Source organism: Cinclus cinclus, chromosome 7 (assembly GCF_963662255.1).
Source record: "Cinclus cinclus chromosome 7, bCinCin1.1, whole genome shotgun sequence".
Lineage (NCBI taxonomy): Eukaryota > Metazoa > Chordata > Aves > Passeriformes > Cinclidae > Cinclus > Cinclus cinclus.
The window spans coordinates 11,269,671-11,287,158 of NC_085052.1; the positions used below are offsets into that span (position 1 = coordinate 11,269,671).

At 41.7% G+C, this 17,488-nt stretch overlaps 1 protein-coding gene across 1 annotated transcript in view; it reads right to left on the bottom strand.

Moving 5' to 3' along the window:
- Positions 1-17,488, bottom strand: part of SORCS3 (sortilin related VPS10 domain containing receptor 3) — a 263,700-nt gene that overhangs the window by 135,807 nt on the left and 110,405 nt on the right. Inside the window, exon 3 of the mRNA XM_062496294.1 lies at positions 1,946-2,045. Within this exon, the coding sequence (XP_062352278.1) occupies positions 1,946-2,045 (100 nt within the window). The remainder of the gene's footprint in view (positions 1-1,945; positions 2,046-17,488) is intronic.

Consider the following 17,488-nt stretch of genomic DNA (forward strand, 5'->3'; position numbering starts at 1 on the left):
TCAAAAAAATCATTCTGCTTACTCCCCATGCCGCAGGAAAAATATTCACCCAGAGAGACTGGGAGAGGACTACAACCCTAGTGAATTTTTGCAGCACATAACCTCAAGAATCTGAAAGAGGAGCGTGTGGACAGTAAACCCAAACCTGAATTTGACAAATTTCAGATGCTCTGGTCCAGTGACACCTTGTTCAGACATTTCTCAAGTGCTACATGAATGTCTGGAATTGCTTTGAAGGTTAACAAAGCAAGAGTTCAGGCAGACCAGCAGTTTAAGCATGCACAGTAACAGTGCTCACATACTTAGCAGAGGTAAAAAGAATGAAAGCAAGTTGTTCCCACAGCAGCCAGCACTAAAGCTGGTTTCCTATGAGTTTTCCTTACAGCTCGTCTCTACATTTCATAAGATTTTTCAGAAGGGATGAGAAGGGCACAGATAGGTCCGGAAATTATTTCCTTAAGAGAGAAACCCAAAAAATGTCTTTCAAATTTCTAATCTCAAATAAGTAAACAGCAGGTAAAGATAGGCCTATATGCCATTATACGATGAAATGTAGGTGGTTTTAATAAAGAAAAAAAGACTGCTAATCTGTAAAGCTCAGTAGCCTGAGAAATTGCTAGAAGATAATAATATATCCTTGTATTCTGATTTGTGAGGGAGTCTTTACACCTGTGACGTAGGATTTGTAACTGAGCATATTGCCTGTGCTTTTGGGTGGGCAGAGTTGCTTTGGAAACAGAATGAGGAAGAATTAACTCTTCAGTGGCCCCCATATTGGATACAGGATGGGTGTGAAGCCCAGGAAAACTCATGACAAAACATCTTAATCTCTTTTGCTCAGGAAAAAAAAAAAGGTCAAAAAAAAAAGTCTAGGTAGTTGTCACAACAGTTCATCTCCTGCATCAGGAAAAATATAAGTCAAACTCTGTCCACTGCATTCTTCCTCTTCTCTGTACATCCAAACACACTTAGTAACCAGAGCTATGTCTGCCTTATGGTTGAATACACTGACATAAACATCAGCCCCAAAACATCTGTAGACTGACCAGTGATGGAAAACACAACAGTCACAATAAGAACAGTACAAGTAGCAAGTTACTAGTTTGGAAATAATTTAATGGGGACAGGATATGGCCAGTTTGGAAGTGATCAAGCCAAATATGTTGCACTGGGCCTCTACACTGTCCAAACACAATTTCACTGTCAGCAATTAGCTTCGTGCTGCAGCCCTCCCACATTGATTTCTGTGAGTAGCTGAAAGCATCTTTGTCCCACTACCTCCCCTGAATGAACACAGGCAATAATTTCAAACCAAAAAGGCACTGAGCAGCAGTTCCTGGGCTGTGATTGTGTGAGCCAGCTGCAGCCCTAATTGCATCACGTGGGAAGAGTGAGCAGGGGGCTGGAAAGCTGTGACCTCATCTTCTCTCCTACACAACCTCATCAAATTGTAGGTCTTCCACCCACTCTCACAGGCATATTCTGCTTTCAGCCCCCTTAGATGATGCAACCAAAGAAAATGTCATTTACATATTTACCTCCAAATGTGGGGAAAAGGAGTCAAATGCAGAAATAAATGCCTTTTACTCAGTATTTCTAATAATAATGAGACACAAGGCAGTGAGATTTGTAATAGCCAAAGATGGTGTAAGCAAGAAACCCAGAAATATTTGTGGGAGTTTTTTAAAGTTGCAACAGCCAGAAGCAAATAAAAGCAACCCTTTTACTTCTCTAGCAAATTCAAAAGGGAATTGAGCACTTCATCACCATTACAAGTAAAGCAGGATCAGTTCTATCGGATTCCATGGAATTGCACCAGTGCAACTTAGACTGAACAAATTCAAGCTCTTGTGAATTACCAATAGATTTCACTTCAGGATCATAACTCCTCTCAGAATGCTGTAATTCTGTTTCTATAGCTACCAGTGCAATGGCTCCCCCTTACCTTCCTCTTGTTAGTGGGACTGACATACAGGTAGCTCAGCACAGTCTTCAGGCCTACTTTGTCATTTAGTTTTTCATAGGTAGTGCCATAGTCTGTTGACCTGGAGAAAAGAGGAGACAAAAAAGAGTTTATGTGGTTATTAGAGCTCAGGGGAAGTGAATGACTGTGTGAACAGATGCTCCAGGTTACAGTTTGAGCATTATTATGCTTAAAATACAAGATTTTATGTTTCATTCATGGTGGCCAGCAGAATAGAGAAGATAACTTCAGTGCTTTGGGGCAATGTCTGTCTATGCATTCATTAATCATACACATCTGGGGAGTTGTGGTGCGGTGCTCCCATGAACGTGGGCTTTGGGGGCAGGCTCTGCCCTCATGTGCCAGTGTGGGATTGCAAATGATATCCACACTTAGGAGGATTCTGATATCAGAGCACCGTTAGTACGAATTCTTTTTTGAGACAAATCCAACATAAGAATCCAAATTAAACCCAACAATAACAGTTTTATTTAGGTAGGATGATTTTTGACTTGAAGATGGGGATCCAAATGTAGCTCAGAGTTGTAACAGCTGAACTCATGTCTAGATAAAACTGTGCCTAAACTGGAATCTTGAGTCCTCAGTCACCCCCATCCTACTTTGTGCCAGGCATTCAACTTTTCTGAGTTACAGAGACAGATTCAGGCCCTACACTAGCAAATCCCACCCAGAGGAGCAGATGATCTGGGGGTGGTATTACCCATTCGTGACTGGGGAAAAGGCTGCTTCGTCACAGAGGGGTTTCTGTAGTGTCCTTCTCCTCCTCATTTCTGGGCATATTTGAAACTTCACTGCCCTGCTTGTTTCTCTATTGTTTTCATACTTTGTTTTCCTAACAAGATTTTTCCTATCAGAACAACCCAACAGCTACATCGTGCAGGATCCTACACCTGAGGAGTGCTCAGCACCAGCTGATTTTAGGAGGGAGGGGTGTCAGACCCTGCCTGAAAAGCTTCCCCCAGTCCATGCAAACAGAGGGGAGAGCCTGGCTCCCAACCCAACTCAGCTACTGTCATAGGTTCAGAGCAAACACAACGCTCAGCAGATGGACAAGGAAAGGTCCTCATAAAAAGCATATCTGGACATATCTACAACTTTATTAGGATGGGAATCCATGGCCCCTACTCTCCTTTCTAATCACACTTTTTACTGGACAGATGATCAGAGGACATGCAGCAATTCAGTGCCTTTCCCAATACTGTGCTCCACTAAGTTGGTTTCCTAAGTTTACCAAGCCTCTAGAATTTGCAGCTTTATGGTTCTGCTTGAGACCAATCCTCTGCTCCTTTTCTGTCTGGCAGAGAAATGGCCCAAGCCACTTCTGGCATCACAATGCACAGTGCAACTCATGTAGCTGGAGAAACTGCGGCCAGCTCTGCTGCTTTCCTTGCTGCTAGTGCAGTCCAGAGTGACACCAAAAGGGCCAAGCCACAAAACCAGCCAGCTGGTTTCAGGCTTCCAAGTAGTAGGAATCATGAAGTCAAAAGTTTGCTTTGTTACTGATGTGGCTCCAGCACATTTCCTTTGGTGCATCCTTCGAGGACAATTCCTAAATACTTTGTAAAGTCCTTCTTTCCTTAAATGGGTTGAACCAGCTTTTCTCCTTTGAGCAGCTGCCAGCCAGGGTGCTTCAAGTCTCAAACAACTTCCTTGTGTTTTGGTTAACATTTTAATACAAAACCAGAGCTAATACTAGCTCCATTTGCACTTACCACTCTTCTGTATTCATGCATTGTAGTATCACCTGCTGGGGTTCACAGAGACACCCCAAAGAATATGACAATAATGTACTGTGTTTTCAAAGAATTTTCCCACCCACCCAAAGTATCTGAAGTCTCACTAGGTATCAAACAAACAAACAAACAAGCAAAAAAATAGCAGCCTTCCATCTCCAGCCACTCTTGAAACTGAAGCAGCTTTATTAATGAAACTGAATTATCCAGGATAATGAATTCCAGTACATGAGGCCTCCTATAAATTCAAATTCAACAAGTCAGGAATCCTCAGGTAACACTAAGCTCTAAGCAGAGGATAGCAGACAGAGGGCAAGTAGAGGCATTTCCTTGATCTTACCCTTCCAACAGCACTGCAGCTATGAGAAAGCCACTTTTGTGACTACACATGTACCAGCCACCAGGCAGTGAAAGAGATCACTGGTTTCAATCAACATTAAAAGAGAATACAAATAACAGTTTAATATTCTGACAGAGCTACTTTGCGTTTGTTCTCTGAGTAATTTTAAGATCTCCAAAAATGCTTTCACACTTCTAAAGATGCAGGCTGGAAGCCCTAATGACTCTTCCTCATTAAACCATTATCACTCATTGCATTTGCCCTTTCAAAGGATAGCTAGAAAGGAAGTAGGATCATTATTTTGTTAGTTTCTCTGAGGCTTTCTTTATTATCATGACAGTCACCACTGGCTTCACAGAAACATCTCAAAGGATATCACAATAACGTACTGTATTTCCATGGCATTTTTTCTGGCCAAATAATCTAAAGCTTTTGTCTTGTGCTAATCCATTCAAACTAGCTAAGTCCCAAAAGCCATACTGGGAAATACTATCTCTGTTCTAGAGATGAAGAAGCTGAAAGCTTGCATAGGTAATGGTTCATTTTTTCAAAAGCAGGCATCTACAATTAGCCATTTCAGCTTCTGCAATCATCCAGTGTAGGGCTCATCTCTACCACCAAATTGCCTAATTAGAAAACAAGCATTTAAAAAAAAATAGTTGGTTGCCAATTTTAGCTACCCAAGCCTGAACATTTAAAGAGATGTGACCCACAGGTGCACAGCAAAGTTTTAAGTCAGTTTTTAATCTTAACTGGAACCTGTCTCCTTTACTAATTACTTCTAATTCCAAATTAACTAGCCATACATCCTCACAGTTGTTTGACACTACCTGGATGCAGACTGGATACCATATTCTCTCCCACTCCCCTGGTCACAATATGATCCCCCTTCAAAGCACATTAATAAAGTAGTAGAGGGGAAGCAACGTTGTATTTATATCAAAATGACAAAAGACTCAGTGATATAAAACGCAGTTTCCATGAGTCATACCTGAAAAGCCTGCCTTGATTCTGTTTAGGCCTTTAATGGCAAACTTATCCTGCCTACCTGGTTCTCCTCTGGGTTGCTCCACTGAAGCCATCCCTGGAATCTCATCACCTTGGAAGGTTGTTACTGCCTTCAGTCTCCAGCTGATATTTGCATATTGCTTCTAACCACACACATGTGTATACATAAAAATGCTTTCAATAAGGTTTTCATAAAATGCACCTCAACACACTGCTGGTAGCACAGAAACTCTTACAATACAGGACTAGGAATGTTACAGTGATTATCCCTCTGCACTCAGCACTGGTGAGGTCACATCTCGAGTGCTGTGTCCAGTGCTTGGCCACTCACTCAAGAAAGTCATCGAGGTACTGGAGCCAGTCCAGAGAAGGACAACAGAGCTGATGAAGGGTCTGGAACACAAGTCCTCTGAGGAGTGGGTGAGGGAGCTGGAGTTATCCACCCTGGAGAAAAGGAAATTCAGGGATGGCTTTATCACTCTCTACAACTGCCTGAAGGGAGGGTGTAGGGAGCTGGGGGTCAGCCGCTTCTCCCAAGTGACAGGACAAGAGGACATGGCCTCAAGCTGTGTCATGGGAAGTTCAGGCTGGACATCAGGAGGAATTTCTTCACAGAAAGGCTGATTACACATTAAACAGACTGCCTAGGGGGATGGTGGAGTCAAGATCCCTGAAGGTGCTCTAAGAGAGACTGGACATGGCACTCAGTGTCATGGTGTAGCTGGCAAGGTGGTGTTGGGTCATTGGTTGGATTCAATGATCTCCAATGTTTGTTCCAGCCTAATTGATTCTGTGATGTGGAATGGACTCTGGTCATATACAGCAATCCCGTCTAAACTCAGTCCATGTGTTTTGAACCACGTGTCTGTAACAATATGGGTTTGGCCTTGTTTCTGATTATGACCTTGAGGGTCTAGGCTGCATCAGACTTTTGCTCCTCACCAAATTCTGCATATTCCATTTGGAAAAGCAAGGTTTATAACATAGTGTTTTACTGGGATACTGTAAATTCTCCCATAATTATATTCTGTTCTAAACAGTGAGAAAAAACCCATCTGCTTGATTCCATTGCCCTCCTGTGATGGGCTATAATGTGTTTAAACCATCACTGCAACATCCCCCAGTCTTGCAGAGCAAGGTGCAAGGGTTACACCCAGGCAACTTGGTCATAAGTCAGAGCACCACAAGCTAACAAAATCCATGTTGTTCCTCTAAATTTGAGTCTGAGCTGCTCTGTTAATCCAACAAACTGGCCTGAGCCAGCAGATTTCACAGTAAGACTTGCTCAGTCACAGAGATATGAAGTAGGGGTGTGGAGAGGAAGAACAACGCCACGTGAATACTTTTGAGTTCTCCTCTGTGATGCCTCCCATCTCAGGGCTCTGTCAGAGAGAGAAAGGCAGGTTTGTTTGTTTGAAGTCTCAGCTATTCAGCAATGGAGACAGGCTATAAAACATGCATCAGCCTCTCAGGAGAAAAAGAGCTGCAAATGCTGGCACTGAATGACTGGGATGAAAAAGTCAACCTCTTCCACCAACCCTCCTGTCAGAGGGTTTCTCCTCTGTGCTGTGACTCTGTGTGGAGAAGCAGCCATCAAGATTTTGATTTTAGATTTTTCAACCATTTTCTAAGTTCTTTCTAAAGCTGATGCATTCATCTCCAGCTCAGAGTCCCACTACACTACCTGCAGCCCCACACTGAAAACTGTGGAGGCACAGCTCTGCTTAAATGAGCAGAATATCCCAACTTTCTGTGCACTTCAGAGAGAAACAGGAACTTGCCACATTAATATTTGTTTCACTTCTCATGGGCCTGCAAACTGTCTGCCTGCAGCGTACTTGTCTCTCCATACCCCCCAAACAACTTCTTGCTTTTTTTCATTGGCCAATTTTCTCCCAGTTTAGCAGTAAACAAAAACCCAAGAGGAACAAAGTTTCTACAAGTTTCATGAAAATCAAGAGCCAGCAAAAGGAGAGCAATTATGAGGGCGCTGAGAAAAGCTGCAGCATAAAAGTAAATCCCATGAAACATCAGAGGAAGCACATCTCTCTGGACATCCAGCTGCAGGAAAACAATCAAACACAGCTCACATATTAATACAGTACAAAGAACCCAACTGCACAGCACAGGAACTCAGGCATCCAGTCTTCCTTGACTTGTGAAACATGTTTCCTTCTCTCCCTTCCCCTTCCTCCCTTCAAATTACCCTCCCTGAGTTAAAGGCCCTTCCGAAACTATGACACAGAGAGAAAAACCCCTCCTGAGTCAGAGCCCTGTGAGGCAGTGGCCAGAAAGATCCACTATTACCACTGCAAGGCTGCTTGGTTAACCTGGTCACACACAGACACAGTTTTGCTGACAAAATAAAATAAAATTCAAAACAAAACAAAAACAAAAAACAAGCCCAAACACAACAACAGCCACAAACACCCCATAAGTAAAAAAGCCCAAACAAAACAAAACAAAAAAAACCAAAACAAAATCAACAAAAAAAAAAAGTCAAAAAAACCCCAAACCAAACCACAACAAAACAAAAACCACATTTACCTAGATCATAGCAAAAGACCTTTTAACCCCACAACCAGGACACTACTGGTACTGTTATCTGATAGCATCAAAAATTACATCAATGGAGGTAACAAACAAAATCTAATTCTTAGTCCTTCCCTTTCTGGAGCTGACATAAGTCTGGATGTGGATATTTTACAGCAGAAGTATTCATGGAGCCCTCTGGAGCTAAATCTACTCACTAACCAAGGACGTTCCAGTGTGTGTAGTCTGAACTGGCCAGTTAAGAAAGCAAAACTTTTGCTGAGAGCTTGTTTTTACCCAACCATGAGTTTAGTGACTGCAATAAATGTAAAACCAGAATATTTTACAATTGCAAGCAGAAAGAACTGCATCCCTTTGCCTCCATCCTACTAAAGGAAACTAAGAGCCACAATGAAAGTCTGGGGAAGTTAACAGAAATTAAGCGAGCACGTGGTGCTGCTTCCTGGTGTAATGTCCCAGCCTACAGCAATATCACAGACTCCCTAAACTGAAGATGGTATCTTTGCATGCAAGAGCCATCAGTGGGCTTTTAGTTCCATAAATCTGTCTAATCCCACAGGGAAGCTTCTGGCAACTTTGCTATCACATGGTAATAAACACCACAGCTCTGTGTTGTGTCTATGAAGAAAGGCTTCCTTTTGTTTTAACTGCTGCCACTTAATAAGTACAAAACCATGGAGCCCCATGCTGCCATTTGTGATTTCAATGATTGTCATTGGTTGTGACCATTTCAATGGTTGTCATATTCTCCACAGATCTTTTTTTTTTTTTTTCCTAGTCTCAAGACTCCTTGTTTATTCAGCCACTCCTTCCTTGTACAAGCTATTCATGCCTCTGATAATTCTAGTTTTACTAGTCCAATTACATGTTTTGACATGGATGCCTCAGGGACCAATCTTACTGAAAAAAAAAACCAAACCAAATATCCAAGTATATCAGCATAGACCCAGAGTAGTTAACACAATCTAAATAAAACCACTTTCTGCCATCATACACAAGGTTTTACATTGTCATTACTTCTGGAACCATAAGTCATCAGTTCTACTGGACTTACAGTTCCATAAAGTTTCAAAAGTATCTAAAACCAGAGATCCCACTGGGCAAAAAGAAGTTCAAGCAGATCATAGTTTTAGTAATGTCTCTTGAAAAAAATCTCTTTTTTTTTTTCTTTTAGTTTGCATGTTCATAAACAGCAGAATATCCACCTCAATTACAATTATGATCCCAGCACCCTTCCTCTACCCCCTTTCTTTTTTGATTAATGGTGATTCCCATCACCAAACACCCAAAAGACTTGAAGATGACCTTTGTTGATACATTTCCATCTAGAATGTAGAGTGGAGACTGGCAAGGAAAAATGAGCTGCCATGATGCACTAGTCTTTGTGATTAGCAGTTCAAAATAAAGGCGAGAAAACTAAGAACACTGGCTTCCTTTTCTCTTTTTTTTTTTCTTTCACAGATTCTTTTTTTTTTTTTACAGGAAAGGTATCCTCTTTTGTTTATTCTGTATGAACCTTTGGGAGGACACTGGATGTCACAGAGGTTTACCAAAAGGATACAGAATATTCCACCTCTGGAGGAATTATGGCCAATAAAATATGGATTGCAAATACCAGTCACATTTCTAGTGGCTGATTGCTCATCAGCATTTCACTTGATCACCACCACACAGGGCAGGGGTGCTGTTCACACCAGTCATTTCCTGGCAGAGATGACTACTCAGATGGGCATGACCAGTCTATGGAGATGCAGTCTCTGTGCATTAACCCTACAGGGATGGTGGGAACTAACTTGAAAGCCATATGTTTGCATGGTGCTTGCATTTGTCCTGTAGGAACACAGTGATGCCTTAGATATCCCCAGCAATCACTGACCACCCAGAACATGACATAGGGCACCTAAATAGCATTCACCATCAGAAAACAGGGTGTCCTTCCTTAGTCCCTGCTCTTTTCTGCACCCCTACCTTCAGATACACCATTTCTGTGGAAAAGCAGAAGTAGTTTCAGATTTAAAATATTCTGTAGAACCACCCAAAGAAGCAAGACCCTCTTGTGGGAAGTGAAGAGGGAAGGCAAAGGGATTGCAGAAAATGGGTAGAATGGAAGAAAAAACAAGGGATGCATGGCAAAGCAGAACTAGGAGTCACCAGATCAACCAAAAAAACCACCCTGAGCACTAGAGTAGCATTCCCTGCTCTAGGACATTTAGAGGCTCCATACTTCTTCCACTGTGGGACACAGATTTGTCTAAAGGCAGCTCTAAAGCTGTCCCAACATTTTGCTTCTACCAAAGAATGGGAAAGTACTCTGAAGCAGAAATAAACTGATGGATCAGCCAAAACTCAGCCATACTGATGGATCCAAACACCTGATGGCAGGGTAGAGCCTGTACTACAAAAGAATCCTTTCAGAGAACCCGATCAGAGCAAGCAGGCTGCAGAAGTAGTGGTTACTAAGCTTTGCTTTATACTCTGCTGCTGAATAGTCCACAATAGGCAGGCACAAAAGCAACAAAGGCTGGTGCCTCCTACTGTGAAACTGAAATAATTCTACCATTTTTAAGATTCCATCTTCTCTCTACCATGGCCCTTCAATTTTAAATTTAGCCACCTACAAACTAGACAGCTCTAGCTCGCAAGCCTGTCCACACTCTCTTGTATAGACAAAAACTGTAAACTAAGAGGATACTTTATTTACCCCAAAATAGATGAGGATAGATTGCTTTTTTAAGGTGTCTTCCACCCTTCAGTGTTAAAGGAGACCAGAGCAACCAACACACAAATAGCACAAAGAAAAGTGTATCTCACCAAAAATGGTTTAGAAAATTGCACACACTGAGCTGGCAGTACAAATGAAGGGGAAGGACCTCAGCCATCCTGACTGAGATGAAAAGTTCATGATTTATTATAATGTTCTAGTGCTCTACATTTAAAATGTTATTATTCTGGATATGTATGAGAATTACTATGAGAAACAGGTGCCAAATGGTATCAGGACTCCACTGAGACTTACACAATCTATCACATTACAAAGTGAAGAGAGCAGAGATAAGCAGAGAAGTATAATATGGATTTCCCAACAGTTGCTGGCAGCATAAAGAATATAAACAGAGACCTGATAAAATGTGAAATGGCTTCTCCTCAAAAGCTGGGATAAGCCCTTCCCTTCATTGCATGCTTTTCCCTTTACACCACTGATGAACAGGCAATCCTTTAGTGGCCAGGCAAAGCTGATGCCTGCTGGCAGAAATGGTACCTCACAGAACCTCATCAGATGAGATGCAGACACAACCCAAGGTAGAGTTCAGCCACCTTGAATCAGGGGCAGCCTGGAGCTTACAGACTTTGACTTTCCATGGGCCTCTACTTTTCCTGCTGTGGTTATTTCACTACTGCAAAGTCTATGAAAAAGCATTACTTTTTTACAGCTCTGAAGAACTACTCTTCATCATTACTCATTTTCCATTTGTGCTGCCTAAAAGATCTGACATATTTATCATGTTCTTGATTCTGATGTATTCTAATTTTCCAAAGAGGTGTTTTATGCATCCCTGATAAGGCAGTGTATTGATTTGATTCCAAGCACTTGACTGACTCAGCAAAGATGGCCTTATCAACACATATTCAAAAAATTTGGTCTAGAGGACACTTTAATAGCCTCAGAGATAAAAGACAGCTTTGATGACAAGGCCTCATTAATTAATCAGATATTAATTAGATAATTAATTAGAAACAAGGCCCTTCCCAGGCCCTTTTCTACTTTTATTACTATAGCTAAAAATGCTTCTCTAATGATTCTCTGAAGTAGCTAATCATTTTAATTTGCAGTATTTTATAGCAAAAGGGAGTGCTTTGAATGTAGGATTTTGTGAAGCACTTCTAGAAGTTCCATTTAACATCTACGCTATTCTGTGCATATTTAAACTGGAATTTCTCTTAAATGTGTCTTGAACAAAATGTCAAGAGGACATTATGGAACTGCCTCCTTGCTCAACTCTATATTTTGTGGTAGATGTGGATGACAAAGGATTCCTTCCAACAACTCAAAAAATAAGCACACTCTGGGTTATACAAACTACCCTGAGAGGAGCTCACCATACCTTTCTAAAAGAGGGGGACAGGTGACTCAAATCTCTGTTTCCCAGATGGGGATGCACATATTTGTCCACTCATGTCCCCAGGGAAGGTGATTTACCCAAAACTTGCTTCTGACACTGTCTGCCTGTTTTGGCATATGTGGTAGGCAGTACTGTGGGGACATTTAGATGAACCTGAGTCATCCCTGAAATAACACAAGGCATGTTAATTTTTCAAACCGTCAACAAATCTTTGCAAAACTGATGTAATTAAAAAAAGAGGGCAGTGATAAAGATAGTTTAGTCCAGTTCCTTAGACACAGATATTAAAAATTGCAGATAATTCCCAAACCAACTTTTACAGTCAGCCTGCAGCTCCTTCCAGTCCCTAACTGAGCTGACCCCTCTCCCACAAGCCTTATGTCTACCCCTACTTGTGACCCACAGAGGTTACTGTCCCCAGCAGCACACCCACACAGTCTGAACATAAATACCACAGAATCCTGCCTGACCTCAGGCAAGGCTCCTCAGCACTCAGTTTCACATTAAGTTAGCTTCCTGGGGAAAAACTGACTCTTGCTGTACCCAAAAATAAAAAAAAACATGAAGCTCATGAGATGCAGCCACCTGGGACAGTTTGGGACTGGTAATGAAAGAACCCTCTAGACTCAGGAACACATCTTTACCTCCAGTCACACCATGACTGACAGACTCTGTGTGCTGCTTTTCCAGAACTCATAGGACAGCACCAGATCCCCAATTAGTTAAATTGTATTCTATCATTTCTTCACATACAAGTGAAAGAGTAATATTGGCAGATTTACACAAATTTACACAGTAAAGGTCAGGACCCACTATATCTGTGTATTTCTATAAACATAAAGACTAATAACAACATTAACAAGAGGATGTAATGCATATTGCAAGCAATTTTGCATTTGTGAGAATTCTGCATTTCTCAAAATCTTCAAAGTTTAAATTTGAGTATGCAAGACAAAGCAATAGGGCAAATTTAGTTTTCTAAAGAAGAAAACAGAATTTGGAGCCATAAAAGAATATAAGTCTCAGGCTAATATTGCTCTCAACAGGTATTTTGCAGTGTTCATATTCCCACCACAACAGACTTTGGCACAAGTTGTCTTTCAGTAGGAGAAATAAATATATAAAACATAAAATCAGCACATTCCTGAGTCCTTCGCAGCTTATCCATTCCAATTACCACTGAAATATCCATGACAGGATGCAAACCCTCCCAGCCTTTTGAAATAACATTTTTGAGCACCACATAGCAGAGACATCATAATTCACCAGACAGAAGGAGCTTCCAGGCCAGATTATAGAGCTGACAATGCTCTTCTGTAGGCTGCACCACTTGCTCTGCAGGGTGACCTGGTTACACAACTGGCTCCCTGGACAAGAAGATAGGGTTGCTCTAAATGCTCCCAAATGCCTCTAGTCCTTTCTCATCCAGACAGCCAGATTATGACACTATATCCTCTCCTAGATCCTCAGAGTGAAGAATTTTGGTTGAGAAATACAGGGATTTAAGTGCAAAAAACAGAAGACAGCTGTCACCCAGTTTCTATGTTTGTGCAAGTCAGATCAGCAGCTGGATTACACCTCTTCTAAATTCAGTGCTACACTGCAGGTATTTCACAGCAGCACTGATTGAGTGCAAGTTTTATTCATTCCTTGAGCACAAGGATTAAAAGCCTTGACTCCAGTTACCACTTTTTCAAAATGAAGACACTGAGGTCCTAAGTTTGCATCAATACAGATTCTGAAAAAAAGGTAAGCTTGAAGTTTATCATCAAGTTTAATGAATTACTGTGATCCATAGGGCAGGGGTCCCCCCTTCCCCACCAAACATTTGCCAGCTGTGGGCAGATCAAGAAAGCACAGCTGATCACTCCCACTCTGCCAGAGCCCTAAGACCTTCACTGCCTAGTATCTTTCAAACCACCATGTTAGTTCAGGCATAATTTCACCCCAGAAAAGCCTCCTTTTCTTGTCATCTTTTGCACTCAGCCTTCAGAACCTCATCTAACACAAAACACTTTGCCTTTGGGAGAATAAACCTGTTGGAATATTTTCAGACAGAAGATCAATAAAGTGGGAGCAGCTTGAAAAGTCAATCAGCATCAGTAAGTCCCCCAGGTGGTAGCTGAGTGATTATCTTTTTAACAAAGGAATAGTAAATGGAACACAAGGAAATTCACATCCCCTTCAAACTCATGAGGGAAGGTATCTGAGGCTGAGACAAGGACAGAAAAGGAAGCACTGGAAGAGACCAGTCATCTCTCCAGTTTGAAAGGTTGAGTCAAGAAAAAGTCAGAAAGATCCAGTTTAAAATTGTTCAAGCTGAGAATTGGCTTGAGTACTACATTGCAGATACTTCCTCTAGATGTTAGAGGAGGAATACTGCTGTTTAGAAACCAAAACATAGGGATAAATATCGTTATGCTTTTACTCCTAAGTAGTGTGCTGAAAGGTACTTATTCATAAAGTCTTGATGTTTATCTAAATTACTTTTATGAAGGGCTAAGTACCCTGCATATTATTGATGCAAATGAAAGGAGAAAGCTGTCCATAATCCAAGTCTTTTTCCTAAACACACCATGGATTTACTTTGTCTTTGGATTTAATCACACAAAGACTCAAACACAGTCAACCGGCAGACTCAAAGGTTCACTGAAGAAACAACTCTGTTGTACTAAAGGCATTGGAAGGTATCTCGGGAGACCTGCAGAGTTCCTACTTTGCCACAGGTTTCCTAAGTGGCTTTTACACAGGAGGGCACATTTTGCTGCTGTTCCAACCACCGAGGTTGGAGTATAGCACCTCCCAAGGGTTCACAGAGGAAGACATTTCAAACTGTAAACAGACCCACACGTGGCTGGCCATGGCAGATGGATTGGGCTGTGTGAGGTCCCATGCCCTGTGCCGTGACAGAGCTCAGAGTCCATCCATGTAGTTGTCTATCCAAGCATTCAAGTCTATGGCTTTATATTTTGGGCCTTTAGCCATGCTTTCCACTTGAACCTGGATTTCAGTCTAGCTCAGAGTATCAGCCTAGTGATCAACCAACAGTTCATGTTACTGACAGCATTGTCCATGAATCCATGCCTAAAAAAACCCAAAAAAATTAGACCTAAATTAAATAAATTGTGGAAGATATCTTTAATTGTACTCTAACCCAGCAGGATTAGAGCTCCTGAAAGGTTTTAAAGATGTGGCACTTACATTCTTCCAGTGATTTTACTTAGACCAGGAAAGAACTGGCTTTTTCTTTTCCTTCATTCTATTCAACCTGATATTTCAAAAGCCAATGACAAAATGAAGCATGATATTACACTCCTGGAAGGTACCTTTAAGTCCCCCACGGATAATGTCAGCATAAAGGGTTGCTCATCTTTTAGCAGGTATATTGCAATAGCCTGTGATTAATTAGGAAATAGTGGCAACTCATCATTGGCCATTTCCTTATCCCTTTTAGCTGTCTTACCAGAAGGCACATGGTTTGTTTTAACATCAGCTTTAACATTCTGGAAACAAATCTTCCTGCAGGCTGAATAGGAATGCTCTGATATTAACCCCCCTGCAGTAAGTAGGGGTCTGATCAAATACCTGGTGTGGTGAGAGGCAGTTGTGCCCTTTTCTGTGCACACCTCTGCAGGTTTTACTCTGAGGACCATGGAGAAAATGAAATATGGGTACAAAAGAGGGGGATTCACATGTTGCTATAATTGCTAGCATAAGCATTTAGTCATGGCTGATAGGTCAGTGAGCAGTGCATGGACACCCTGAGCATAAGAACGTGTAGGAAAAGTGGTTCATCTCTGCAGTTTATTCCAAAGAATCAGGGCAGTGATGGGTGGTCAGTGGCTTTGTTCCTTCAAAGGGTCTCTCTGAGGGTATCTGGACAAGAAACCTGATGGATTCACACCACTGCCTTGAGTATGCTGCAGACTGCTCATGCTCTAACATTAGGCTCTCAGCTATTATATGTCCAAAAGCAACTACTCATCCCATCCAAAACTGGAAGCCTCAATACAGTACAGCATGTTCCTCAGAACATCCTGCATCATCCACTTTTAAATAAGCACCACAGTGAATCTGCATCACTTAGACAGTTGAAAATAGAAACCCGTGAGAGGATCTCCCACTACAGGAAATCTGCTGATCTTAAGCTTCCCCCAATTCATCTCCCCCATCCCTCCCTCTTCCAATACCTCTTTAACCCCTCTAGTGTGTGCCTGTATTAATCACACTCCATGCAGACAAAAAAATCTTTCCCCCAGAGTCCATTTTAGACACAAATATTTATTTGTCCTTGACTCAGACGCAAGAGAATAGGTCTGTGTTAACGAGCTACAATCATGGATCAATAAAGTTCATACTGAGCTTTAAGTGCAGTGATTACTGAAAGAGGGAATGCAGAAAGAGATATAACATAATGTACATATGCATCATGTACTATTACACAGCTGCTAAGCTTTAAAACAATGTGTTTGTAATAATCAAAGCAGCGTGGTGAAATAGCAGCTGTCTTTTCAAGCCAACTGTAACAGCACATTGGGAGTGCTTTCTAAAGGGGTTATTTCTTTGTCCATACTTTACACAACTGATGCTGAAAAGAGAGAAAATAAATAATGATGGGGTTTTGCTACAAGTCATTATTTTGCAAAGATTGCACTTTAATAGCTCTGGTACACAAAGTTTTTCATTAATTGTTCTCCCTTCCTCGTGGATAAGGGCATATGATAAACATGGGTTTCTTTAACCCCCACCTTCTCGCCATCTCTTTATTTTTTTGCATCTCATTCTGCCACCACTTATCAGTGTCCCCACAGCAAAAACGGGGAAAATATTAAATGCATTTCCAGGAATTCTATCTCATCCTTAATGACACCATCAATAATTGCTGTCACAAGCTAATATCATAGTTGCAACCTTACAAGGAAGATAAAGAGGTAGGGTTTTTCACACTGAGGTTTCTAGACAGGCTCTAAATGGGATTTTGCTACATGCTTTGAAATGCCTCATGGATAGCCCAGTGGGAACTGAAAGCAGGTTGAATCCACACAAGGGAGTACTAAACCTCGGGCTGACCTATGAACATCCTGGAATGATGCTGGACCCAGAAATCAGGATGTAAACAAATACAGCAAATGCTGTCCTTACAGCAAGGCACCTTTGGACACCAGGATACCCTCAGGCCGATGCTTCTTCATTCTTGAAACAGATTCCAGTCATGGCCATTCAGCAGGACCCAGATGTCCTTTGGTCCCTATGCCAGAGTGCAGGTAAGACCTTGTCATCACAATAGGCACACCAGTAAAGGAATTTATTCGCCAGGATGCTTTAAAAAACATAAAACATGGAATGCGTCCTAGTTGAAACCTCTGACTGGTGAGCTGAGCAACTTCTCTTCACATATGGGCAGCCTGGGGACCTTGGCACAACCTGCACCCCACACAGACCTGCCTCACACCACTAATCTGCAGAAGAGCAGTTTCCTGAGAACTTCTTGTGAACATGCTGAAGGGCAGACACTGACAACCATCATGCATTGGCACATCAAGCCACGAACAGGCCAGTTATTTGAGTGATTCTCTGCACACTCCTAAGTGCATCCAGGTATGTCCTTCAGACTTGAGCAGAGAGGGAGACAGGATTACAACTGCCAGACTGAACTTCAGCTGGGAGGTAGCAACTCCAAAGCCCAGATGTCTGGAGTCACTATGACTTCTCAGGTGACTGAATTATTAATTCCCAAATAGATTTTAGT